The 27,691-nt window shown below is 51.2% G+C and overlaps 1 protein-coding gene across 3 annotated transcripts in view; it reads right to left on the bottom strand.

The window, feature by feature from the left end:
* TMCC2 (transmembrane and coiled-coil domain family 2) overlaps positions 1-26,961 on the bottom strand; it is a 40,762-nt gene extending 13,801 nt beyond the window's left edge. Inside the window, exons 1-3 of one of the 3 annotated variants that reach the window (XM_025991392.2) lie at positions 26,243-26,333; positions 25,194-26,027; positions 12,789-13,322 (exon numbers count right to left, since the gene is read on the bottom strand). In XM_025991392.2, the coding sequence (XP_025847177.1) occupies positions 12,789-13,295 (507 nt within the window). In that variant the 5' untranslated portion in view covers positions 13,296-13,322; positions 25,194-26,027; positions 26,243-26,333. Of the gene's footprint in view, positions 1-12,788; positions 13,323-25,193; positions 26,028-26,242 lie in introns of all 3 variants that reach the window. The other 2 variants (XM_072759425.1, XM_025991391.2) reach the window with 2 other exon arrangements.
* Between the last annotated feature and the right edge of the window lie 730 nt (positions 26,962-27,691).

The following is a 27,691-nucleotide window of genomic DNA, read 5'->3' as shown; positions in this document are numbered from 1 at the left end:
AGAAGCCCTTCTCACAGAGCCACAGTCCCATGGACTCCCCTTCTTCACCTCCTAATGGAAGTAGGGCTCCCAGCCAGGCTTCCAGGATGGAGAGGTCTTGAAAGCCAAAACGGTTGGAGTCTGGAGGTACTTCTTACCAGATCCTAACAGCCAGCTCATACCTGAAGCCCATACCTCTCTCCCTGCTGCCCTGCTCACCGACTTATGGCACCATCACCCAAGGCACCCTCCCTATCCAAGCACTCGCTGGGGAGTCAGAACTCAGCTAGCCTAACCCGGCAGGTGGCAGGGGACCCTCCTCTGCCCTCAGATATTCTTCCACAAATCTACTTTCTGCTCGGACACCACCACAACTACTTCTCCACGGGCTTCTGCTCCCCATTCCCTGCTCTCCTTCCTGCCCCACACCCATCCCCCTCAGCATGGCCCAGGCAAAACACCCAAGATCAAACAGATGGCAAACTCACAGCAGTTCTTTCCTCCCTGGACTTCATCTGGACAATCCCAGCAGGAAATCCTGTGAGTGGCCAGTAGAGGGGGCCAGAGGGCCACAGTTGAGGAGAACAAGCCCGGTGCAGGGGAACGGGATGCCCAGCAGGGTTCAGGGCCAGGCTGGGTCTCTCTGGGAGGCTTCCGAAGCAGAATCACCAAAGACCCGGATCTTGCACCTACTTGAGCCAGGCAAGGGACTCAGGGCTTAAATACTGAGGGTTCACACGTGGTTAGGGTGGTCCCAAGAAGGTGCAAAGAGATAAGAAGGGCCCAGGGCTATCTCTGGGGCCCAACACCAGGGCATGCAGCCCAAAATACCAAAAGCAGGAGTCCCCACACCCTGCGCTCAGGGAAACCTTACAAACACTAATGGTGGCCGATGACTTGGAGTTTGTGACCAAAGGAACCTAGCAAAAGCACTTCAACAGGTCCCAATTGTGGAGGCCAGCTCAGCCACATGCAGTCAGGGATATGAGGGTCAGGGAATACTTCCAACAGCTCCAACACCTGCAAATGATCTCCCTCCTAACGTACTTGATTTTTACTTTATGCTTTGGCACTGTGCACCCTTCCTCTTGCATAATGGTTATGGGTAAACAGGCCTTAGGTCTTACTTCCTTAGGAAGGCAGGAACCACATCTTAAATATACCCAAGCCCTTCACTGTGTCCAGAATAACACCGACCCTCCCTCAATATTTAGAATGACCAAATGGCCTATCTCATTGAGCTGCCACAGAAACAGTCTATCAGGGATGCCTGGGTGACTCAGTGGTTGAGCATCTGCCTTTGACTCAGGTCATGAATCCGGAATCCAGGATCAAGTCCCACATCGGGCTCCTCCCATGAAGCCTGCTTCTCCCTCTGCCAATGTCTCTGCCTCTGTGTGTGTGTGTGTCTCTCATGAATAAATAAATAAAACCTTAAAAAAAAAAAAAAAGAAAGAAAGAAACAGTCCATCTATTGCAGCTCCGTCCTAGGTGGCCACAGACACAGCCTGATCTTTTCATACTAAGACATGCCTTCCCTCCCAGAACTAATGACAATCCTACAAAATAATATCTAAAGCATAAAAAGGTAAAGCATATCGGGACCAAAATTTTTAAAAGTATGTTTTTGCACTCAGTCTCAATGCAGGTTAGATAATAACATTTTGGCTACTTCTAAATTATTGTCAAAAGATTTTACCTTAAAAAAAAAAGACTTTACCTTTTTCTAAATCCATAGCAGCTCTTACTGATTTTTTTTCAGTATTTTTCACTGTAAAGGTTTTGTTTTTTTAAGATATTATTTATTTGTTCATGAGAGACACAGAGAGAGAGGCAGAGACACAAGCAGAGGGAGAAGCAGGCTCCACGCAAAGAGCCCAACGTGGGGCTCGATCCTGGGATGCCAGGATCGTGCCCTGGGCGGAAGGCAGGTGCTAAACCGCTGAGCCACCCAGGTGTCCCAAGATTTTATTCTTAAGTCCTCTCTATACCCAACAAGGGGCTCAGAGTCATAACCCCAAGATCAAGAGTTGCACGCTCCACCAAGCCAGCCAGGTGCCCCTGCAATAGTGTTCTAGCTACTTCAGAAATTTTGGTTGGAAAACATCTACAAAAAATTTAAAAAGCCATAATTTTAAAGGCCTTATTTTTTTTATATTATCGGTCAAGTCAAATTCAGCATAATGCCTAAAATACTTCAAAAAATGTTCATTGAATAAATTAAACAATTAAAAAAAAATCTCTCCTTTGCCTCCCTCCTTTCCAGGCTCCACCAAGCTAAGCTCTTCCACCTTTCCTTACAAGCAGAACAAAAGGGCTGTGGCAGCAGAAGACAGAGGTGGGGAAGAGGCTGAGTCAGCTGAGCTCTGGGTTTTTCTCAGGGGGTCTCACTCCCTGGACTGCCCAGGATCACAAAGGCTCCAAAGCACCAGAAAGAGGTTGAAAAGCCACATTGCACCACCAAAATGACCCAGAGGTCACCATACACAGGCTTCCGGTGTCTCCCCAATGGGAGGGTTCAGCTCCTCTGCTCCAAGAACAACCCACCCATTAGCACAAACTGACCAGCAGGAAAAAGGAGGGTAGAGCTCAGGGGTGAACCAAGAGAAGAAACAAATAGGAACCAGGGGGAGGTCTGCCAGGAAAGCCAGAGGAGGAGAGATCCCTTTTCCTCTGGAGTCTGTTCTTGTCTTTACATATGAAGTGCTCCCTCACCTGCCAAGGACACAGGACTTCCTGCCCTGGGGTTGGGGAGGCCAGAGCCCAGGGAGTCGTGCTGTGGTAGGAAAGGTGATGGGAGCCCTGGATTTGTGTCTGAGTTCCATACCTGCCATGGGACTTTGGTCAAGTCTGCATGGGCCCTGAGGCTCTGTGTCCCCAAATGCAGTGGGAGGCACATGTGAAGAGCAGGGGAGCCTGGGAAGGCCTGGATGAAGGGGAATGCATCACAGGAACACTCACCAAGGCTGGGCTCCATAATGGATGGCCAAGCCTTTCCGGGGCACAGCAGAGGGCCTTGGAGCCCGAGGCCTGCCATAAACCCTCACCCTGCTGCCCACTAGCTCTGTGGCCTCCAAGGGCCCTACCTCATGGCAGTCTGGCAGAGGAGGCCCTCGGGAACAAGAGTGGTACCATCAGGAGGCAGGAGGAGAGGGTGAATGAGCACCCAGACCTGGACACTCTCCATAGCCAAGCCTCAGTTTTCCTGGCTGCAGAATGGTACATATGATCATGAGCTCCTCGGGCTATAGTGAAGATATCATGGGAACACGTCTGACACGTAGGTGTTACCGAACAAGATGACTAGCACTGAGGCTCCCTTGCCACATGTGTATGTCCATGCACACGCATACACACACCACAGTTGCTCCACACAGTGCTCGGGAGACCAGGCCTGGGACAGAGAGCCAGAACAGCAGCTGCCATCTAAAGCCAAGTGGATAGTGGCAGGTGGATGTGGAAGGGCTACAGTGGGCACTCAAGTACTGCGCGTGGAGAGGACACAAGCCACGCAGCAGCCTCCTTCTGCAGAGAGAAGGTGGCTGCTGAGTGAATGCCACCACGCGTACTTGCTGCTGAGTCCTGGTGGCCTGCTGCCCTGCTCCCCCACGGCCGCAGCTGCTTCCCGCTTCCCTGGCTGGCAGAGACACAGGTCCCGAGTCAGCTCAGGCAGGGTGGCCCTGTGGCTCCCACTCACTCATGGGTGCAGGCAGCTGGGCTGGGGCAGGTGTCTCTGGTGGTACTTGCTCCACTTTCCCAGGTAGCCTGAGTCTGGGGTGACAGATGGGCTGCCACTGTCCTAGGAGGGGACACTGGATGGAAGCCCCACTCCTGCATAGGGCCAGCAGGGCCCCGGCTTCTCCGTAGCTACACTCCCCTGGATTTACACTCACCTCAGAATTCTTAGGCCAGGACCCTTCTTTCTCTAGGTACCATATTTTTCTAGTTACTCTTCTTTTTTTTCTCTTGGGGAAAAAAAAAAAAGCACAAACCACATATTTTGAAGGACGGGAAACTTGAGAAGCCATCGCTTTAGGAACTCAAGACAGCTAAATTTAGTAGCTCAGAATAGAAGGTGAGGCCTTCAAAATCTCAGGCTCCAGGTGCACTGTGAAAATCTCCCAGTTAGGATCCCTCTGTGGGTGGTTGCCCCTTCTCTACTGCTCACCTCTGAGAAATGGGGCTTGGGGAAGGGGTCAGCATTCAGAGTCCCTCCACTAACACTCGCTTGTTGACCCCACTAGAAGGTGAATTTACTTAGAAATCATGTTGCCAAAGAGCCCTGCTTCCCCCGCCCCCCCCCCCCCCGAAAGGCAGGAGGGCAGGAAGATTCCTAGCCTTCGGGATGAACTACAGCAACCAAGGTGGGGAGGTTTCCTAGGAGCAGGTGAACAGGCTTGTCCCCAAGAGCATGAAAAGCAGGAAGCAAAGGCCAGAGTGAGGAAGACTGGAGGGTGAACAGCATGCACACACCAGGCCACGTTTCAGCTGCTTCCAAGGAGGGAGGAGGCCATCTCTGCCACTTCCTGCTCCTTTGCTCGGCTGATGCCGTGGACACCTCCTATAGGAAGCCTTCCATAGGCACAGTCATGAGCCAGGTGCCAAGCAGTGGAGAGAACCATTCATTCTGGTCATTTTTAGAAAAATCAAAATTGGGGACACCTGCCTGGGTGGCTCAGCAGTTGAGCATCTGCCTTTGGCTCAGGACATGATCACAGGGTCCTGGGATCGAGTCCCACTTGCATGGGGTTCCCCAAGGGGAGCCTGCTTCCCTCTGCCTATGTCTCTGCCTCTCTCTGTGTGTCTCTCATGAATAAATAAAATCTTAAAAGAAAAAAAAGAAAAATCAAAATTGGTGTCAGGTGGGTAGAAAAAGATGACCATTTCATAGCCACCCTATTGCCTTGGTGGTAGGGATACTGGGGACAGCTCCAGGAGAAAGTGACCCAGAGAAGAAGTACCATTTCCTTTTTGGACAGTTTTTAGGAAGCAGAGCACCCCCAACCCCACACTATTTGCCAAGAAAAATCTAGAATGATTCCTTTCTAAAAGCACAGGATTAAAAGGGAGAACGTTTGGGCTATCCTGCTGACTCCAGGGCTCCTCACTTTCCGTGAGCTGCCCTGATTAAATGAGAAATGGATGTGATAGCACTCTGCAAGCTGCGGCATGCTTTTCAACTGAGTGCCTGAGCCAGCAAGGCTCAAAGGGACACGACCGGCAAGTCCTAGGGGTGTGCCCACCATGCCACTGAGCCCCTGAGAAGTCAGTACACAGGCATGGGGCCCAGATCATATTTGGGTCTGAAGCTGCCTACTCAGGCAGTAAAGAAACCTTATATAATGAAGTTAATATTACAGGGCACTTGTCTTTCCAGGGCAGGGTTCACCTTTCCAGCCACCCAAAGGAGGTCATGGTATCACTTTGGATCTGACTGAGCTTCTGCTGAATTATTCACTAGCTGTGGATACTAGCCCAGCTCTGGGGTCCCAGCAGTGGGCTCTCTGGAGAGGTGGGAAAGGATGCAGTGAGAACTTCCCAAATGCAGACTGGGGTGAAAGTCCAAGAGGACAAAAGAAGCAGAGGCATGAGAGTCAGACTCTGGAGGATGCAGCAAACGGGCTGGGGGGGTGCCAAGAACAGTCGGACATCCCAATATCCATCAGAGAGACAGAGGAAGGTTGGACAAGGCTACTGTTCCCAAAAACTTCACTCATTGCCTCCAGCCCCCCACACTGCAGGGCAGGGGAGCCCTTGGTTCCTGGAGCCTAGGCGGAATGCAGTAGGGTGTGTTTATTCACTTCTGTTTCTATTTCGGAGCCCTCTGCCCTGCGGGGTAGAAACAGAGAAAGCCCAGACAGGCCAGGAGAAGACAAAAGAGGCAGAGGAGGTGATCAGGTTAACGATACTACATTTCCATTGCCTCATCTGGCACCAGAGGGGACAGGGGTCTTGTTTCACATCTCAGGGATGTGGTGGATCCAGGGAGGAATGTGCAGCAGTGGTTGGGGAGACCTGTGCCAGCTCCCATGACCCAAGCCCACATCACCAGGGCTGGCTCCTCGCCGTCTGGAACAGGATGACAGAGAGCTCCTGTTGCTGCTATTAGGGGCTCTGGCGTAAGGCTGACACCCAAATCTTGAGCACACCTTCCACTGGGGTGCATCTGAGGGGGCTAAGGATCCCAAGGGAGGAAGGTGGGGACCTGAATGGAGTTTCCCACCTGTGTCTGGGCTGGCATCCACTCAGTCCCTAGGGGCTGCAGATACAAGGTCTCCCACAAGTATTTCACCTGAGCTAAGACAAAAGAGGGTTGAAAGTGCAAGACACTGGGTCTCGTTAGGTAACTTGGACGTGATCTCCCTTCACCACCCACCCCTGGAATTCACTACTTCCAGAAGCCAGGGCTGATCTAGAAAACAGTGGGAACTTTCCATCTGGAAATTCATGAGGCTCCTGGGTGGCTCAATCGGTTAATAGTCTGCCTTCAGCTCAGGTCATAATCTCAGGGTTCTGGGATCAAGTCCTGCATCAGCTGCCTGCTCATCAGGGAGTCTGCTTCTCCCTCTACACCTCCCTCCTGCTTGTTCTCTCTCTTTCATATTCTTTCTCTCAAATAAATAAATAAAATGTTTTAAAAAGAAAGAAAGAAAGTCGTGGGAAAAAGATGAATAAAGGCTAATTCTAGAAGTCAGTGCCTCCTGGGACAACTAATCAAGCCCACAATCCTATTCTAAAAGAGAAGGCTGTTGCTCATGAGCTCTGGGGTCAGAGCTTTAGGTAAGGAGCAGAGTTCCCACCTTTTAGCCCCTCTCCTGATTGGAGAAGACCTTAAAAGGCAAGAGGTTTCACCTGAACAGGAGGAACACACACTAAAAGAAGAATTCCTTGATTCGCCAGGTACCATAACATATACTGCTATGAGGGTCCCGAAGGACCCTGGCAAATAGGGTATTTTAATCACCAAGACAAGGAACAAAGGTTCATGGCAAATCCCAGAGGTGCCCTGCATTGGCCTGGCAAACAGCTGGTGGCATGGGCAGCCTCAGGAGTCTTTTCTGAGGTTGTTAGGGCTGGTTGCCTCTGGTTCTCCCTCCACCTGAGGAGCCTTTCCATGCAGAGAGGAAGAAAAGGGAAGAGGGGAGGATGGGATTGGGTGGTTGTCCTCTCCCGCAAGCGAGTGTGAGTTCAGGCTGGTACAGACCTGAGTGTGGACCTGAATGACTGAGCATGCAGAGTGGCACATGGCTCTGAAGGTGGATGCATTTGTGTGGAAGGGCCGAGCGACCCCACTGGACCCTAGAGCACGGCCCTCTGGCCTCCTGGGTGCCCTGGCCTACAAGCTCAGACATACGAGGAGGCCCCACAGATGAATGGTCTGGCCTCCCCTAGCTGTGCAGGGGCCATGGTTTGCAAACATTTCTCAGCAGAGCAGCCCCGCCCCCCTCTGACCCAGCAGACTCTCAGGCAAGAGCCTAGGGCTGAGGGTGACCCCTCACTTGCCATCCCTTGGAGTAAACAGGGGTGCTTACTCATGCCAGGGCAGAGGAGAAATCTTGTTGTCAACTAAGACTGGTGGAGAAGTACACTGAGGAACAGGATGCCCAGAGGCTGCTCTGGTTTAGGTAATGAGCAGATGAATGGATGAACAGGTTTCCCCGTCTGGAGCCTGGAGATAAGACCTCCCTAAGGCGACAGGAAATATCCAGTCATGACGTGATATCTCCACCCTCTGCACCTGGTGGTGTGCACCTGGCCCTCTCCCACCCTGACTGCCCTGGTTCAGCAGAAGTCCTGCCACTGAGCACCTCCATACTGGTCTCCTACAGCTCCTTGACCCCTCCTGGGAGCTCCAGGCTCCCACGGCATAGCTCTCTGTGTCCTCAGAGGGCACCACCCCATACCACACAGAAGGGGAAGGGCAACCAGAGCAAGGTCAGGTGCCATCCTGGCAGAGCTGGCCACAAACCCCGCCTTCCTGCACTATTCCTCTGCCGAGACCCTCCAGCCGGGTGTACCTTGCACAAGCCCAGAAGAGGTGTGGGAACTGCGGCAACAGCTAGGGACAAGTTTTGAGTAAGGCCAAGAGGGAAGTATTGACTAAATCAGATGTGGAAGAAATGAGGAAAAGGAAATAAAAGTCTCTGACACCCCCCCCCCCACCCCAGGGGCTAATCCACTCCCTGAAAGGCTGGCAGCAGGAAATGAAGGCAGGACAGGAAGAGTTATTAGGTTTCTCTTAGAGTACACATTTTCTAGGAACTGCTGCTCAGCAAAAAGAGACAGAGAGAGAGGGAGAGAAGGAGAAGAGGAGGGGGGAGGAAGAGAGAGAGAAAGAAGAGTGGGAGAGGGTGACAGGGGGAGAAGTCATATACTGGGGATCCAGGTGGCCCAACTCCATTGCACCTGCACTCAGTGGTTCTTGCCGCAGCCCCCAAGACCCAGGATTCCCAGAAGTTAAGGCTGCCTGACACACAGATGAAACCTAGATGTCACCTGTGTTCTCTATGCACCTGCCAATGCTCCAGTGCACCGACAATTCGTGACCATTTTTTCCCGCTTTATAGCTGTCAGGCAGAGAGAGTAGCTACCTTTCCCCGTGCTCTACAAATAGTAGAAAGCAGGAGGTGGGGCAGACATAGGCACTTGTTTTTGCTTTTATGGGGAAATCATTTAAGGCACGATGTCAAAAACAGCTCACTGGATCTGGAGGAAGCAAGTGACAGCCAAAGGATGTCAGCAAGGCTGAGCTGCTTCCTAGGACTCAGTCCCAACTGTCCCTCTCCTGCACCCCTGCTGTCCTCAGGGTGCCAGGTCCCCTGCTCTCTTCGGGTGGGGGCTGGGTGAGCCTCTCCATGACAGCTGAGGAACTAGAGCTGCCTCCAGGCTGTTCCAGTAACTCAACCCCCGCCAGGGCCGCTCCGGTCCGAAAGCCAGCTGGTGAGTTCCAAACAATGGCAAGGGGTGTGGGTAGTGGGGGAGGCTTATGAATTAAAAATAGATGCTAGTAATCACCAGGGAGCTTGCAGAGAGCATGTGGAGCTGTGTTTACTAGAGAGAAGAATACCTCCTATTCATGCCCAGAGACTGAGGTGGAACCACCAGAGCATCTCACAGCAACCAATGGCCTCTGGGTCTGGGGGAGTCAGCTGACAGAACAGGCTTTCCTGATGGCCAGAAGACCCCTTTTCTCCTCAGGAGCCCTGCAGGGCCTCGCCTATCCCTGGCGGGACAGTTACAGGACAGGAGAGCTGGGTAACCAAAGGGGGAATGGCACCCAAGTGATAACATCACCCTCTGGGGCCGAGACAAACCCGCACCCTGTGGCTACTGCATAAAAGGGTCCCTAGTGCTTTTAGTGACTCCACGTCTATTTGGCCTGGGGAGCACGCTAGAATGTAGGGTCTGGTCTCCTCTGGGTGGGATTTAGTCTTCTCTCTGTGGGAAGTGGCTGGGTGTCCTCAAGCAAGCAGTCTCCTGATTTCTCGAGGCCTGTCTCTTCAGCTGGAAAATAGAGATAGTGCCTGCTCTGGCAGCTTCACGGGGATTTTTTTTTTTAAGATTTTATTTATTTATTCATGAGAGATACAGAGAGAGAAAGAGAGGCAGAGACACAGGCAGAGGGAGAAGCAGCCTCCATGCAGGGAGCCCGACGTGGGACTCAATCCCATGTCTCCAGGAACATGCCCTGGGCTGAGCCACCCGGGCTGCCCCACAGGGTTGTTGTTAACCAGGCAATAACACGGCAGAGTTGGGGAAAGCTGAAAGTTCTGATACGGATATAAGATGATCAAAGGAGCCACCCCTTTCCCCTGACCACCCTGAAGGGCACTGTCCTCCCCGGCAGCTGGCCCAAGAGCGTCCAGCCCTGGCCTCCCACCAGCAGCAAGAGAACCCCGACCATCTCGAGGGCAGTGTGAAAACCAAGCACCAGCCACAGGCAAAAGCCTGAGGGGAAGTTCCCCAGCTGATGTGCCTGTCCCCATGCGCTGGGCCTCCTGCATTCCCCGTCAGAAAACATCAACAAGTTTCACCAGTTTCTAATGGTGCCCACCGCCCACCCGCTCCGTCTGCTCAGCCGCCAGAGAATACAAAGTTCACATCCCCTCCTCATAAAGCAGCTGTGCTTCCAGGGACCCATGGTTGACAGAACTGTTCTAATTTGATTTCTAAAGTGTTTTCACTGACTCAGCATGGAAAGGTGGGCCTGGCTGCAGTTGTATACCAAGCACTTGCTCACTACAGGCTGATAACTCAGCTCATTCTGCTGGGCCCCTCTGGGTCTCCACTCCACAAGGCCTTTCAGCCGACATATGCAGATCTCACTCTTGGAAAACACTCTCCACAGCTGAAACTATGCTTGCAAATGGTCCAGTGCCATCATTTTAAATCCTATTATACACTGAAAATCCCCAAATATATGTCTCCAGCTTGGATCTCTCCCCAGGACTCCACACACACATCTGATTGCTTCTTTGGCATCTCCACAAGGATGTGACATAGCCATCTCAAACATAACCCGTCCAAAACCTAGCTCTGATTTCTACCCCCCATGACCCCTGCCAGGTATCTGTTCCATTTGCCTGTTTTCCCAACTCAGTTAATGGCAATTTCTTCTTTCCAGCTGCCAGGCCAAAAACCTGTGTGCCATCTTTGCCTGCTTCCTTTCTGTTATGCTCCACATCCATCAGAGATGGATGTAGCTCAAGCTCTGAAGTGAATCCAGGATCCAGCCCCTTCTCCCTACCTCTTGCTGCTCCCACCCAGCTGCAAGCCACCACCACCTCATGCCTGGAGGATTTCAACAGCTTCTTAGCTGGACTCCAGGTTCACACCCTGGCTCATAGCCTGTTCTCCACACAGCAGCCACAGTCATCTTAAAAGGTGTCACGCATCTGTACAAAAGCCTTCAAATGACTTCCTGTCTCAGTTGGGAAAAAAGTCAGAAGTCTTATTCCTGGCTGGTGAGGTCCTATGTGGTCCGCAGCTCTCCTCACCCACCCTTAAAAAACTGACAAAACCCAAAATCCCTCAAGCCAGTATGTGCTGTCCTTTCTCCCCAGATGAGCAACACATGCTGCTCCCACTGCCATCTCCTTGATCCACTGAAACCGGTTTCTTGCTGGTTACCAATGACTCCCACTGTTTGACACCACCTGTGTACATTTCCGATCCCTGATGTGACTGTCACTCCTGCTACATTTCACTCTATTGATTATTTCCCTCCTCCTGAAAACTCCTTCCTCCTTTTGCTTCAGTGTCATCTCTCTCCAGGACAACTCCTACATGTCTGGCTCCTCTGTCCCTTATATGTTGGATCTGTCCTTGGCCTCCTGCTCACTCGATGTATGCCCTTCAAGGGTCTCTTCCATACCCTTGAGTTCAAGCTCAGTACTGATTCTCAGAGTGCCAGCCCAATCCAGATCTCTCCCCTGTGAACCTGACTGCCAGCTGGGGGTCTTCAGTTGGACAGCTCCCAAGGCACCTGGAACTCAATGTGTCCAAAAGTGAACTCATCACTTGTCTTCCAAAACCTGCTCCCACTCCTGTATTTCCTCAACTAGAGGATGTCCCGTCCCTCAAATTGGTGAGCCAGAAACCCTGGAATCCTCGTCTACTCTTTCCCTCCCTTTAGCTTCCTCTTCGCTTTCTCGCTGGTCTATTGATTCCAACTTCTGAAAGCCTTCTGAATTTGTCTCCTTTCCATCCTCACTACAGCCTAGATGACTCCAGGAGCTCCAAAAACAGTTTCCTTGACTTCACTCTTGCTCCCTTTCCTAGTCTATCTTCCCAGTCCTACAGTGAGATCCAGAGGGACTGCCTCCCTCTGCTACCCACCTAACACCCATGGCTTCACACTACCCTTGTGATCTGGGCTCTGCCTACCTGTCCATCAGTTCCCCACAGAGCTGGATACTCAGGCCACAGTGAAGCCCAGAAGCTCCTTGCACCAGCTCACCAGCTTCTGTACCTGCTACACCTTCTCTCCTCTCTCCCCTAGTTATTCCCTGGCTAAATCAGACTCCAAGATTCAACTCCATGGCTTCCTCTACAAGGTCTTTGCCAATTCTTTCTCCTCTCCCTGTCCCCCAAAGCCTCTATCACAACCTTATCACCCTATTCTATCCATCTGCCCATCCCCCTCCCTCCTACTCAGTAAGCTGTGTGAACACCGCACCTCCAGCCTATTCATTGTTACAAATGTTCAGTAAGTACCTGTTACGTGAACAAAGGAATGAAGACAGAAATTCAGGAAGTACCACACTAGATTTTCTCCTTACCAAACAACCCTTAACAGATTCCTCTCCTATCTTCTTTGGTTGGTAATAATAATAAAAACAATACTGTGCCATGCTCCATGCCAAGTATTTTATACAAATATGAACCCATTCAATCCCACAGCAACTCTACTGTTATTATCTTCATTTTTCAATCGGGGAAACTGAGGTACACAGAGGTTAAGTGACTGGTGCAGCTAGCAAGTGGCAGAGCCAGGGTTGGTGCTAGCCTGTGCTCTTAAACCAACTGCATTTACTGCTTCTCGATAGCACGTTTAAGGTGAATGAGCTAGAATTGACATTGGCCTGAGCAAAATATTATTTTGAAAAACCCAGAAACACACAGAAATGAACCATTTGGGGACCATCTCTTGCTTGGGGCTCAGGCCTACCTCTGACTCCTGCAACAGGGCAGAGAGCTCTGTGGGCAGCAGGTCTGGGGAAGCGCCAGGCAGGGCCCCCAGCTCAGCCCCCACCTCACCCCACCTCCAGGGTCCAGAGGCCCCACCGAGCCCCCCTGAGCCCCCTCACCTTGTCACCGCTGCCCTCAGCCTCCTCGGCCAGGAGATACACGTTGCCCCCGTCGGCCAGCAGCAGGGCCGTGTCAGTGGTGGAAGAGGAGCGGGGGCGGCACTGGTGCTGGTGCAGGATGGCGGCCAGGCTGCTGTCCTGGGGGGCCTTGCGCAGCAGGTGGGGGCTGCCGCGCTGGGGCTCCAGGGAGCTGCTCTTGCTGCGCCGGCTGCCGCCCCCGCCGCCCCCGCCGCTGCTGTGCAGGCTGGCGCCCCGCTTGATGGAGGGCCGGGAGCGGATCTGCTGCAGCACGCGGTTGAAGGCCGTGGGCCGCGCGGGCAGGTCGTGCAGGGACACGGCGTAGGAGACGCGGTGCATCTCCGGGGAGCGCTCCTTCTCGTCCGGGGAGTCATGGTCCGACATGCCCTGCTGCTGCTGCTGCTGCTGGGAATCCTGAGACGTCTGGTGCTCCCTCTCCCGTGACCGGCGCCGGCTGTGGAACAGGTGCTTCAGGCCGTGGCCAAACATGGAGCCCTCTGAGAGCTGCTGGATTTTCTTAAGGAGGAAAGATGAAGAACCCTGGTGAGTGGAAAGCTCTGAAATGCCCAGGTGGTGGGAATAGAGCTGGGGGCGGGGGAGCGGGGTGGTGAGTCTGTTCTTGGGAGACTGGTGGAGCTAAACTATAAGTGTCTGAATCCGTAAGATCCTTGTAAATGGCCCATCATGCCTAAAAGGGTACCTTGCAGAAAGGTGGCACCCTACCCCACCCAATGGCCCCCCAGTTAACACATGGTTCAGGGTTGCCAGTCATGGTATCTCATGGCTAGTCCAGGGCTCAGTGGCACACACCAATAGCACTTGGCTCCCAGGGTTGTATCCCTCTGGGTTGACCCAGCCTACCCTCTGGTCTCTCCCTCCTTCTACGTAAGCACCTCTTTCAAGCTGCACTGGCTCTTTCACTCTTTCAGACCACCAGGCAGCCATTTCCAGAGATGCCTCATTGCAACGCTCTCTGAGAAAATCGGGGTCATACTGCTGCAGTAGACACCACTAAGTGCCTAGTGCATATATATTCCTTTCTTACCAACCAAACTGCCTGGCCTTCATGCACCTGGCTGAAAATTCTTCCTCCATCACACTCCCTTACAGCGAGGAGTAGCTACATGATAGCTTAACCCAATGAAAAGCAAGGTTGAGAGTTTCTAGCAACACTTGCTTTCCTAATAAAGATCCTCACCCTTCCTACTTCTTCCCATCTGGAATGTAGACGTAATGTCTGGCCATGCAGCAGCCATCATGCAATTATAAGATGACTGGCTTGATGATGGAGGGCGTCACACACATGGTAGAGCTGCAAGCAACAGGCTTGGGAACTTGATGGTCCTATGGTGCCACCAAAGCAGTTGTGAATGCCTATCTTGGGATTCTGGCTGCATGAAATAAATAAACCTATCTTTGTCTACAGAACTCTAGTATGATTTTCTGTTATTTATAGCAAATCTGATTCCTTTTTTAAATTTTTATTATTTTCAAATAATCTCTATACCCAATGTGGGGCTCAAACTCACAACCCTGAGACTGAGTCACATGCTCCACCAACGGAGTCTCGTTCCTGATATGGTTGGCAATAAAATAAACTTTACTTGAGCTTCCAGGTTGCTGAACACATCCACGTGCCAGGAGGGTGGCACACCCTAATTCCATCAGGACAGAAGCTCCTGTACTCAGGACCTTTCCAGACTGACCTCGTCCCATGTATTTCTCCATCCTACTAGTCACCTGTATCCTTTATAATACCTTTATAATAAACTGGTAAACATAAAAAATGAATAATAAAGGTCATGTCTTATAGTGTAGTCAATAATGTGACCACTTCTTTAGAATGAGGTATCTAAAGAAGTGTCTTTCCCCTGAGATTGGAACAAACCACATAGGCCCCACAGCCCAGCACTGCCCTGGTCCCAGTCTTTCCTCTCAGCTCTCCTGTTCCCCAGGCAGGACTGCTCAGGCCAGGGCCAGACAGCCTGTGGTCAGGGCGCCGGCTTATTTGGCCAGGCCGAGCCTCAGGCAGAGAGCTTTGGAGCCAAAGTGAGGCTTGGGATGTGCAGGACCAGGTAAGAACCCACACTCTGTGACTCCTAAGAGGGAAACTCAGAACCAGGCCATTTGGGGCTCAGTGAGGCACTGCATGTCTCCATCTGTGAGGAGCAACCCATAATCTCATGAGACAGACTCATTTTTAAAAAACAGTCCAAAGGAAAAAAAAAAAAAGTCCAAAGAGTCACATGGCCTGAATTTTCTTTTTTTCTAGAGACAAACTCACAGAGCAGAAAACCTTAGACACAGAAACCAAGAAAAAAAAATCATGTTTAGATCTGAATTAACTGACCCACCTCTTATTGTTTCTTTACACCTCTGGATGGTTTGTGGAGACAGCCGCATGGATCTCTGGATGTCAGTAACTATACTACTGTGTATTTGTGTAAACATTTAGGATTTTCATTTTTGGCTTCATTTGAGTCTCTCTACAATCCTCAAAGTAGGCAGGGCCCTTCCATTACCCATTTTACAGACCCAATATGTGACATCAGTACAATCCACCAGAGACACCAGGGACACATGGTTTACAGTGAGGTTTTTTTAAGATTTTATTTATTCATGAGAGACACACAGAGAGAGGCAGAGACATAGGCAGAGGGAGAAGCAGGCTCCATGCAGGAAGCCCAATGTGGGACTCAATCCAGGGACTCCAGGATCACACCCCAAGCCAAAGGCAGATGCTCAACTGCTGAACCACCCAGGTGTCTCTTGTTTCTTCTTTTAAAGATTTTTTAGGGACGCCTGGGTGGCTTAGTGGTTGAGCACCTGCCTTTGGCTCAGGGCATGATCCCCGGGTCCTGGAATTGAGTCCCACATCGGGCTCCCTGCACAGAGCCTGCTTCTCCCTCTGCCTATGTCTCTGCCTCTCTTTGTATGTCTCTGTGAATAAATAAATAAAATCTTAAAAAAAAAGATTTTTAAAAAAATTTATTTGACAGAGAGAGAGAATGAGCACAAGCAGGGGGAGCAGCAAGCAGAGGGAGAAGGAGAAGGAGGCTCCTCGCTGAGCAGAGAGCCTGATGTGGGGCTCGATCCCAGGACCCTGGGACCATGACCTGACCCAATGGCAGATGCTTAACTGACTAAGCCACACAAGTGCCCCACAGTTTACAGTTTTCAAGATGTTTTTCCTTTTACATTATCTTACTTAATTTTCCCAAACACTAATAAAAGCAATAGTAATAACATTTCCACTTTTCAATGAGGAAATGAAGGCTACCACCATTCCTTCTCAAGAATTTAATTCTGGGGCAGCCCTGGCAACGTTAGGTTGCTCAGTCCCATGGGAGTTACCATCCCTACAGGGCCAGCCTGAGGCAGAGCCAACATGTCCAGGGCAGACAGACCAGGGAGCACCCTCTGCCATCAATTTGGAAATGGCCAGATCCGTGGCCTCCAGACCAGGAACAGCCAGGATACTCCTTCTTCCTCAGGCCCAAGCTGATACCAGACCCCCCTCTAGGCATCACGGATGGGGCCAGCTGGCTCTGGCATTTGCCCAGCTGCTCCTGCCAAACAGTCACATTACATATTACAAATTGTCCTTCGAGCATTCCTTCCAGGTCTTTGTGTCCTTTCTCTACCACTTCTGACCCAGCTTCTCCAACTCCAAAGTCCATCTTCTATATCTGCTCAGGTCCCCTCAAAAGTCTTCACCAGAGGTCCCAGAGCTCTGAGCCATTTCCTCCCCCTAAGCCCTGGGAAACGGATGGAGGAAACGGAGGTGCTGTGGTCAACAGCCACCACTGTCTGCTCTGTTGCCTCAAATCCTAAAATCCTTCACCAATTTATTTTAAAATCATATGGCATTTTTCAAAGTGCTTCCCAATTTATGCTATCATTCCTTTTTCTTTTTTTAAGATTTTATTTACTTCTTCATGAGAGAGACAGAGAGAGGCAGAGACACAAGCAGAGGGAGAAGCAGGCTCTGCAGGGAGCCCAACGTGGGACTCGATCCCGGGTCTCCAAGATCATACCCTGGGCTGAAGGTGGCGCTAAACCGCTGAGCCACCCAGACTGCCCTATGCTATAATTCTAAACTGATGCTAGCTTAGCCTCAGGAGGGAGGATGGGACTGGTATCAGCATCTCCGTTTTGCAGATTAAAAAAACTGAGGTACAGCACAGTGCAGTGGCTCATCCAAGTTACACAGACAAGCCTCCAACCTCCAGTCTGATTTATCTTTGATGGCTCATACACTGACTGCAAGACTAAAGCAGATGCAGTATTTACAGACATCTCAGAACAGTCTCACGGGCAGGATTAAAACAAACCAAAAATGCCTGGGCCAAGGGAAGATGGGTCCCCTGAACTGTGGTGGTCAATCTGCCTGTGCTACATTGTGGGATGAGGGTAAGGGCTTCAACCACTGTGGGCCTTCAGTTCACACCTTCCTCATCTGTTCTGCAGGTGAAGGAAAGCCAAAGATAGTGGCTAGATAACTGTAGGACATTTGCCCCAGCAGCACCAAGGAGCCTGCTAAAGTCTGCAGGAAGCACGAGGGGAAAGAACAAAAAAGAAGTCAAAGAACAATGGGATGGGGGGTGTTGCTTCAAATGAAGGGCTTGTCCCCCACTTACAAAGTGCAAGGCCAGAAAGCTGGGGGTGCTTCTGCATGCAAGTGTCAGAGAGGAAATGGTTGAGGAGTTTTGACATAATGTGGTAAGTGTTTAAAAAAAAAAAAAAAAACCCAAACACACAAAATCAACAACTCAGCAGATAACCAGCCACAAGTTTTGGAAATGAGGAAAACCATGGTGACTAGCTTCAGGGAACTTGGCCACCAACGCAGCAGAAAGCACCACCTGCTCTGACTAACAGGTTCCAGCTACTAAATGTCACTTGCTTTTCCACACTGACTTTTGCTTTTCCCCAGCTGCCAGAAACCATTTTGGTGGCCAAACGAAGCCATGTATTAGAAGAGAGCTGAGATGTTTCAGAGTTAGGGGTGAGATGTAAACAGAGCTCTCCCGATTGATTAGACCGCGAGAGAACTGTCCCGGAGCTGGAGGCTGGGAGCTAGCCAGAAAGGACGGCTTCCCAGGACAGGTGCTGAAGCCCGGGGGAGGTGAAGGCTGAGGCATCTGCTCTCCCCTCCTCTGGAACTGATTTTCAGGGCAGAAAGGACCCCCTGTCCTTGGGCTGCCACTGGATGATTTCTGAAAGATCCTTCCTGAGTAGGCTGTGGTCTCTAAACAGGCTTTATCCGTTTTCCTCTCTGGGTGTGGGTCCCCCCAAAGAGGAAGTTTGCTCCAAAATCTGCAAACGCAGCTGCACGAGACCAAAAAGTAAAATGCTTTGGGGTACAGTGTCGTTGGCACCATCTGGTTAAAAATAGCCAAAAGTGGCTTCTGATTCCTACAGGTCCCCATGTTCTTAAACTCCCAGAAAAGCTAGGAGGATCCTAACAAGTCACACTAACCTATAGCTAATTACCCCAACCTGACAGCTCACCTGTCAGCTACCTGACAGTAGCCCTTCCTTCTACCTGGGTTTGGAACTCCCTCTGCCCCACCATCGCGTCGGCTGGGAGGGTTCAATGGGGTGACTGGGTCACCGTGAGCCTTAGCAAGCCTAGGTCGCCAACGTTCCTCTATTTATAGGGTCTCTATGGAAACAGGGCCAGCATTAGAGAGCTAATCGCTGTAAAAACCCACAGAGTCCTACTCTTGGGATACAAAGTGGGTTGCGGAAGTCTCCAATGGTCCTTAAGAAGCTTTGGGTGGGGAGCCTGGGGCTGGAGCTGGTGAGGAACCCTGGCCCTAGGTCTGCCACCCACCAGGATGATGATGGAGAGGAGGGAGTAGCAGTGTTCAGGCCTGTCTGGGGTTTCTGTGAGAAACACAGTGATGGGGGATGCCTGGGTGGCTCAATTGGTTAAGCAGCTACCTTTGACTCAAGTCATGATCTCAGGGTCCTGGGGTCGAGCCCCACATTGGACTCCCTGCTCAGCGGGGAGTCTGCTTTTCCCTCTTTATCTGCGCCCCCCCCCCCCCCACTGCTGGTGTGTTCTCTCTCTCTCTCTGTCTTGTGTGTGATCTTTCTCAAATAAATAAAATCTTTAAAAACAACAATGACAAAAAGAAACACAGTGATGAAAGATTTTTCTAATCATTTTTTCTTCCCCAGAATCCCAGCTGACACTTAAAAAAAATCTCAACACGGGAAAACGACTTCCCCCTTCTCAATTGTACTTTCATGCTTCCTTCCTTCATCACTTAGAGAATTCTGCCAGGCCCCAAGGAAGGCTGGGAAGGTGGCTGCATCCCCCCCACAGAAGCGGCTCAACATATACCAGCACCAGAGATTTAAAAGGTGACCTGTGGGCAGCCCCTGTGGCGCAGCGGTTTAGAGCTGCCTGCAGCCTGGGGTGTGATCCTGGGGACCGCGGATCGAGTCCCACGTCAGGCTCCCTGCATGGAGCCTGCTTCTCCCTCTGCCTGTGTCTCTGCCTCTCTGTGTGTGTGTCTCTCTATGAATAAATAAATAAAATCTTTAGAAAAAATAAAAAAAAAGTGACCTGTGTGCTGTGTCCTCTCTGCCCCTCATCATCCTCCCCACCCTTCATCGGCTGCCCCACCATGCAGCCAGGTCAGGTCTCATCACCCTGCTCTGAACTCCAGAGAGCTCATTATCTGCACCACTCACCTTGCAATTAATCATGTGCCTTGTTACAGGGCTTTTAGAGCTCTCTCAAACTGTTGTCCAACTTTTCACCTGCTTATGGACAGACTCCTCAACGAGAATATGAGCGAATGGAGGGCAGGAGTGAGTTATATCATCTCTATCTTTGTGTCCCTAATATTACCTGGCAGTTGCTGCATAATTATTTATTTGCTGAGCAGAAACTATCCAAGCCTACAAAACCCTCTTAGAAAGGATTTAATCCTTAGACAACGACCTTTTCCAAAGACATAAAATGCTCAGTCAGGCAGCTTTTTTCTTGTGTCTAACCCAGATCCCTCCTGCTACAGTTCAAAACCTTATCTTAAGTCTATGTCATCCCAGTAACTGCCAAAACTGAGCTGGCTTGGAAGGAGATGAACAGAGGCCCAGGAGCCTGAGTGTGTACGCTGTCTTTTCACGCACGGCTTGGGTCAGGACTCATGTGCTCACAGCCGGCTTCGTTCTCCAGCGTGGACATGACTCAGTTAACTTGGCTGGAATAAAGAAGCCTTTATAGCCACTTGATTTGAAAAGTCAAATATTGCTTTTCTTGCACAACCACAAAACATACCTGCCATCCCTCAATAGCTATGCTCTCTAACTTCTTAACGTGGAGAGAGGCTTAGGTGTTTAGGTGATAGAGGGGGACTGTGTCCAGTCTTGGCCTCATTCTAAGAACATACCTTCCTGGTCTGTGAGGATTTCAAAGGGAGATGCCATTCCTTAGAGAAGAGATGAAAACAGAGAAGAATTTTGGGTTGGCTTCCCAAACTACCACTGAGAAGCCACCTGAGCTTTCTTCCCCCCAGCTCCTAACATTTATGCTTAAAAAAAAAAGCATAAATGGGACATTTATGGGACACCCCATAAATGGGACACCCAGGACACTGGGTGGCTCAGTCAGTTAAGTGTCTGCCTTCAGCTCAGGTCATGATCCCAGGGTGCTGGGATCGAGCCCTACATGGGGCTCCCTTCTCAGCAGAGAGCCTGCTTCTCCCTCTGCCTCTGCCTGCAGCTCTGCCTGCTTGTGCTCTCTTTCTGTCAAATAAACGAATAAAATCTTTAAAAAAATAATAAATAAAACTTCCACCCAAAATTCAGATCTTATCCGATGTTTTAATTCCTTTTTGAGGGAGAGGGAGATGATGTTGCTAATGGGATTGGCAACTAAGGACAATCAGATACATAAAAAGAAGCACATTCTGTAAAAACTGAGCCTGCAAGACAGTTCCCACTAGCACTATGAGGGCAGCTGTGAATTCATCTAGAACCCGATATGTGGCAGGAGAACAGAGAGCTTCCTTTGCCACATGCTTTTCCATCGGTCAATTCCTCCAGAGCCCATATGCAAGGCTGCTCCTAATATTATCAAAGGCAGAGGGGGTGGGACTAGAGCAATCTTGGGCCTCAGGACCCCTGCCCTCTGCGCATCAGGTGCTGGTGGGGTAAAAACCAGGCAACTCAGCATTCTTCCCACCCCTATACTATCCCTGACTATTTACAAGGCTGAAAGCACAACTGCATTCTAGTCAAAAAGGACCCTTGGCTCCACAAAGCCCCTGGCACTTGCTATTCGACTTTCCCATTTAGAAAGTCCCTCTTCTCTTATTTAGTCCTTAAATTCTACTCTCTCTTTAATAGCTCCTTGTAGGGGCACGTGGGTGGCTCAGTCAGTTAAGTCTCCAGCTCTTGATTTCAGTTCAGGTCATGATCTCAGGGTTGTGGGGCCCAGAGCCCCACATCTGGCTCCGCAATCGGCACAGAGTCTACTCGTCCTTCTCCATCTCTCTTTCTCCCCCCACACATGAGTGTTCTCTTTTAAATAAATAAATAAAATCTTTTTAAAAAATATCTTGCTCTCAGCCCATCTCTTCTGATCAAGCCCCATGTGTTTCTGACTTCATCGAATGATGATCAAAGTACCCTTAAATATATGTGTCCTCTGATGGATGATTTTCAAAAACTTTCTTTTTTTTTTTTTTTTTAAGATTTTATTTATTTATTGAGAGAGAGAGAGAGAGAGAATGGCTGGGACACAGGCAGAGGGAGAAGCAGGCTCCATGCAGGGAACCTGACATGGGACTCCATCCCGGATCAACAGGATCACACCCCAGGCTGCAGGCGGCGCTAAACCGCTACGCCACCGGGGCTGCCCTGATGGATGATTTTCTTGCAAGCATTTCACCCTGTTTGACTGGGGGCTTATCTGGAAGGCCAAGGTAGTGCTGTTGCCAAAGAATGAATTTCCCCTTCCCCTGATCCTAGGTCTACAGCAATCCTACCTCACTGATGAAATCTATCCTGGCCTATCAGCAAACCTGAACACATTACCTCCACAGCTGAACTAGAACTCTACCACCAGAAGCCTCCACTAGAGTCCCAGAGCACATGCACTCCTTCATCCCACCCACATTCTTCTCCTTCACTGAGGAAGTGGAGAAACTGAAACCCATAAATTTGATCAAGAGCTATGGCCTTAAAATAAATAAAAAACAAATAAGGGGTGCCTGGCTGGCTCAGTCAGTAGAGCAAGCAACTCTTGATCTTGGGGTCATGAGTTCAAGCCCCATGTCAGTTGTAGAGCTTACTTAAAAAAAGAAAAAGTCAGACAAAAGAACAGAGAAACAAGCAGGGGCTTTTGGGAATGTCAATGTTCTCCATCTTTACTAGGGTGGGAGGTAGATGGGGTGTCTGTTTTGCTGTTGTAAACTGTACATATATGTTTTCAGACACTTTTCTGTACAGGTGCTATTTCACAATTTAGCACAGTGCCTTTCCACTAAAGTTGTTCAGTGTCTGTTGACTCACCATCCCTTCCCCAGAGGACTCTCTACAGGAGTACTGAAGGAACACAGGCCATTCTAGAGGTGCTCACGTACCCATGCAGGCCAGGAAAGGTGGTGAACCAGCAAGGAGAACCACACAGTCCCAGCCTGGGGCTTTCCTCCAGCTCTTTGGCTTCTACTTGCTTTTTCTCATCTTCACAGTGAATAGGCAGTAAGGCCAGTGCATGGTGTAAATGGAAGGACAGGAGCTGGAACTCACATGAGTCTTCAGTCAAAAGCACTTCAAACCAGGACTGTAATAACGGACCTCAGCGTACCCCCCACTTTTTCCTTCTGGGAAAAATATTAATAGTGCCCAGAAATCCCTGGGGAAAGTATTCACAGGGGCTTTTGGGAAAGAAAAAGAGTATCAGGGGAAAGCCTCTGGCCAGCACACCCAGGGTCTTCCTTCCTCATGGCTGCAGAAGGGATGAAAGAGTTGGTGATTTCCTCCTTGCCTTGAAGCTTCTAGAACTCAGACAGAACCAGCTGACTCTTATGGTTAGCCACTCATCCCAGGCCTCAGCAACAGCTACCACATGCTGTATTTTGAATAGGAATGTGTGCTCCATGTTCCTTTCCCGTGAGTTCCTCCCCACTCTCATTCTCACTGGAGCTGGGTTTTCTTGCTAGAGAATTCCACTGTACTTTTGGTCAGCCTACTCTCTCTGTTACCAGCTATCCGGGCCTGTCCTCCCAACCAGCAGGGAATCTGGTAGCCACAAAGGACTGGATGATGATGATGACAAACGAATTAATACATGAACTAGGACCTAGCCAAGCCACAAGCAGCTGGGCAGTGGGACTCTGGATTGTGGGCTCCTGTTGCAGGGTTGTCACTCACATCAAGTGTGTGGAGCAGCTAAGAAGGCCCCCAAAGTAACTGCATGAGCCTCCTGTGGGGCAATGTCCCTTTTCAGGTGATTTTTTTTTTTAAAGATTTTATTTACTTATTCATGAGAGACACATAGAGAGAGGCAGAGACATAGGCAGAGGGAGAAGCAGACTCCCTGTGGGGAGCCTGATGCAGGACTCAATCCCAGGACCCCGGGATCACGACCTGAGTTGAAGGCAGACACTCACTACTGAGCCACCCAGGTGCCCCTTCAGGTGATTTTTCAGTAACAATGATATCATTGCTCCTTTAAGATTGCTCTGTAACTATGTTTCCTTCTTTTCACTGGCCCTCTTGCGCCATAATCACAGATCCCAGACCACTGTAGCAGAAATTTACAGCGCAGGGTAATATGCTCCATGACACCAAAGGAGCGTGGAGGGAGACGAAAGGAGTGCCTGAAACTTGTGGCTGCCACTAGTTTGGGCACTCAGATCCCATTGGCAAAGACTAAACTCCCTCCTGCCATGGAGGTACTTCTGACAAAGCCTCTTATTTGTTTGCCCCTTTTACAAGATGACTCCCTCCAATTGCTCAAACTATCCTAATGCTGGAGCTGTCACAAGAAAACAGAAGTGGGACTAAGAGACCAAAAGTCCCTATCTCCAAAGTTTAAAATGAAAACAAAACCAGAGCTGCTGATGGTCTTAGGCCAAACACAGGTGTGGGGCAGGAGGGGTTTTACACAAAAATTAAACTTGCCCCTTTCTGGTACCACCACCATCTCCAAAACAAGTCTGCCTCCACCCAGTGCTAGAGCCAGTTGTGGAACTTCTCTGTCACTGGAAAACTGCCACCACTGGTAAACAACTTTTCCAGCACTGGAAACCAAGTCTGGACACATTTCAATATTCCTATTTTTTTTCCCCAGAAAAAAAGGTTCAGAAAAGTTGAGTGATTTGCCTGAGTTCACCCAGCAAATCAAATTCCAATGGCTCCCAAGTTCAGATCTGGTTCCAAATCCCTACCCTGTAAACATGTTTTGATAAAGCAGACAGAGATAAACAGGAAAAGGCCCTTGCGTGTCTCCCCACACTCCCACCAAGCAGGCAGTGGCTATACTCTGTCCTCCTTGTTGCCAGCCTGGGTCCACATGGCTGTGATCTACCCTGGTGATGTATTTGGGTAGGGGGTGGGAGGGTGAGGCTCTTTTTCTCACATGGAATCTTAATTCTGCTTTGGAGAAGTTCAGCAGTTAATATCAGGTGTAGGGTTGCTGCTGTGTCTGCCCTGACCCCAAAATGGTGTCACCAAAAAAAAAAAAAAAAGAAAGAAAGAAAGAAAGATGAAGAAGAGAGAGAGATGATATAGGAGGGTAGAGATGAACGAGCTTCTTAAGGCAGCAATATCTAGAGACAAAGACACCGCAGCCCCCACACCACAACCAGCCCACCTTCGCTCATGTAGGCAACCGAGGGAAATGAGTGGAGCTGGCGGTTTCCACTGCTGGCCCAGGCTGGAAAGTGGGGGAGTTTCCACAGGCAGCTTCTCAGAAACTCAGGGCAAGGGTCCCAGCTGGCCATAGATTCGGGGTTTGCTGGCTCAGAATCAGGCTGAAGTCTGCAGCAGAAGGCTCACCTCCTTCCAACATCAACATGAAGGGCACCCGTTTCTCTTCATCATCTCACTTAAGATAGGAACCACACCTCCTGACCACACAGGGTGGGCTCAGAGGTGACAGCTAGGACAGACACCAAGGATTTCTTGGGCCTGATCGAAGCAAGAGTCTCCTGTGCAGAGCCTAACCAGCAGAGCTCATCTTTCGATATAAGGCTTGCCCTCAACCTCTGAAAAGGGCAGCAGTGGAACCAGGGGTCACATTCACATAACTACCACAGTTCCACAGCTTTTTGAAGTACACACAAGCACCTAGCTGTCTCCCTTCCTATCCTTCCCCAAGGCACACAGACAGGTAACACACACAGGTAAGAGCACACTCACCTGCGCTCTGACTTCCTGACTCTGAGCTGCTCAGGCCAAACGAGGAATGTCATTGGCTTATTCTGGTAAGCTCCTTAGTGGCTGCTGCCATAGGATACAGGCTTTATTTAACATAATGGAGTCCTTTTGCTCCCCTAGCCCAGACCTTGCACCCCCTCTGGAGAGTATCTCCCCCGAGGCATCAATCTCCAAGGCATCTAAGTTCCTTCCTTGGGCTGACATCTCGTTCAGCCCGGTGGTGAGCCGGCTTGCAAATCCTGAGCCTGCAGTCCCTGTGGCAGCTCCTGCAAAGGTGCATTATTTATTCCCGCTGCTGTCTTAATTAATACAGAGACATATTCGACAGGGCTCGATAATTGTCTCGGCAACCGCAGGCGGAAAATAAAAGACTCCCAGCTGCACGTGATCGGCTCTTTCCGATTCTGGTTCTAACTGCCGGCTCAGCATGTGTGCCCCAAACCAGCCCAAGCACCGCTTGGCCACCTGTCAGTTCTCCACCCTGGGGGTTGGTTCAGCAGGCAGGCAGGGATCTCCAAGCACTAGCTTAACCTCTGGCTCCACCTAACGGCAAGAAATCCACACTCCCCTTTCACAGATGGACAAACTGAGCTTCATCCAGGAAGGTCCCAAAAGGAGGAAACTAATTCAGCAAAGGAAATGAATGGTCCTCTGCTTGGCCTCCCACGCGGCAATTTTCTTCCCCTGCCATCTTACCGGAGGGAAAGTGATGTCAACTTTTTAGTTAGCATCTTGGATTTCTCCAGCCCTTTGTCTGCGAACAGCACTTCACACACATTATTCAAACAATCTCGGGTGGGTGAGTCACTAGAACGTCTGCGGAATAATGAGGAACAAACACAGAGGCCTGAAATGGAGCTGCAAGACGGAGGCACAAAGGGTACCTGACGTCCAGCCCAGGCTTCTGGCCGAACATCCTCTCTGACCTTTGCCTGGCTTCCCCATCACTTTCATCCCGCGAAAGCGCTTCTGCGTGGGGCGGGGAGAGCTAAGTCGCCGGCTGGGCTCGCCGGGGCAAGGTCTGCGCTCACCTTTAAATCAGGAGGCTTGCTTCGGGGCCCCGGGTTGGGCGCCGCGGCAGCGCCCGTGTCTGAAGTTGGCCCGCCAGCGGGGTTAGCCCCCGTGGCCTCCCCGGGCCGGAGGTCGGCGCCCGGCAGGTGGCCCGCGGCGTCGTCCAGCCCAGCTCCATCCTCCTCGCCCTGCTGCTGCTGCAGCTCATCCGATTTGCACCTCTTCATGGTGTATGTGGGTCGCCAAGGGGAATCTGTCCTTCCAGCGCGCGGTCCTGGGGGAGACCGCACCCCCTCTTACACTCGGAAAACGAGGCCCAGCGTCTAAATTAGTAACGAGGAGGGGAGCCGGCGGGTCACAATCTCTTGAATTAAGAAATAAATCTTTTAAAAGGAGGGTGAGGGAGGGGCGAGGACAGGGAGCCTTGGTTACAGCCTGGAATGGTTCATCACGACCTGGGGAGCGGAGGCAGGTCACAGCCGAGGCTGGGCGGCAGGAGTCCTTGGGCAGTCACTGGAGCGGGAGGAGGAAGACAGCCCCCGGCCCACCCCCCCCAAACTTTCTGCTCCAGGGTGCGGGCAGGGCGGAGGGGAGCCGGGCGGCACAGCGCATCCCCCCCGGCTGGCCGGGCTGCTGGGCGAGGCAGGGCACCGGGCAGCCGGCCGGGCAGGTCTTCGGCGGCCGCCCTCGGCGCGGGCTGCGGCCCCCGGCCCTGCCGCCGGCCCCCGCCCCGCCCGCGCGCCCCGCTCCCAGCCCGCCGCGCCGCCTGCTGCAAAGCCGCGGCCGCGGCCCCAGCCCGCGGCGAGCGCGCAACCTACCCCGCCCGCGAGGGGAAAGGCGGGAGTGACAGCGGCAACGAGCCAATGGGAAGCCCGGAGGGCTGAGGGGGCGTCGCGCGGCCGCGTTTTTAGGGTTGGTTGCACCGCGCGGTCCCCAGGAGAGGTCTGGAGGGCTCCGCCGCGCGTCCTGGCGTTGCGGAGAGCGGGCTGCGGAGCCGAGGCGGGGCGGCGCGCCGGCCCGGGCGCGGTCGGAGCCGGAGCCGGGGCCCCTCCCAGAAGAGGCTCTCTCGGGATCACCTCCACCCACTCGTGTTATCTGGCAGGGAGGGGGCGAGATAGGGATGTTGATCATCAGTGCATTTTGCTCTAACTTCGCACGTTACGTGGATGCATCCCTTCAGGGAGGGAGATACTGATCCCCTCTGGGATACAGGGTCTGAAACACAAACCTGTGCCTGCATTCAGAGCAGCAAATGCAGAGGGGCGGGGGTGATCTTTTGTGCCATCACCCCTTCTCCCACTTTAAAGCAACTATCTTAGATGAGGTTTAGCCTTATGCTCAGAAATTAGAAAGTATTGAATTATTTAACACAATAATCCAAACTGTGAAAAGGCTTTTAAATAAGAAGGCGTGTTAATGGCAGGAGGTTGATACATATGGAAGAGAAGAAAAAGAATACAATCTCTCTC

Source organism: Vulpes vulpes, chromosome 5 (genome assembly GCF_048418805.1).
Source record: "Vulpes vulpes isolate BD-2025 chromosome 5, VulVul3, whole genome shotgun sequence".
In the NCBI taxonomy this organism is placed as follows: domain Eukaryota; kingdom Metazoa; phylum Chordata; class Mammalia; order Carnivora; family Canidae; genus Vulpes; species Vulpes vulpes.
The sequence above is the reverse complement of the archived record's forward strand: the minus strand, read 5'-3'. Positions and strand labels throughout refer to the sequence as shown.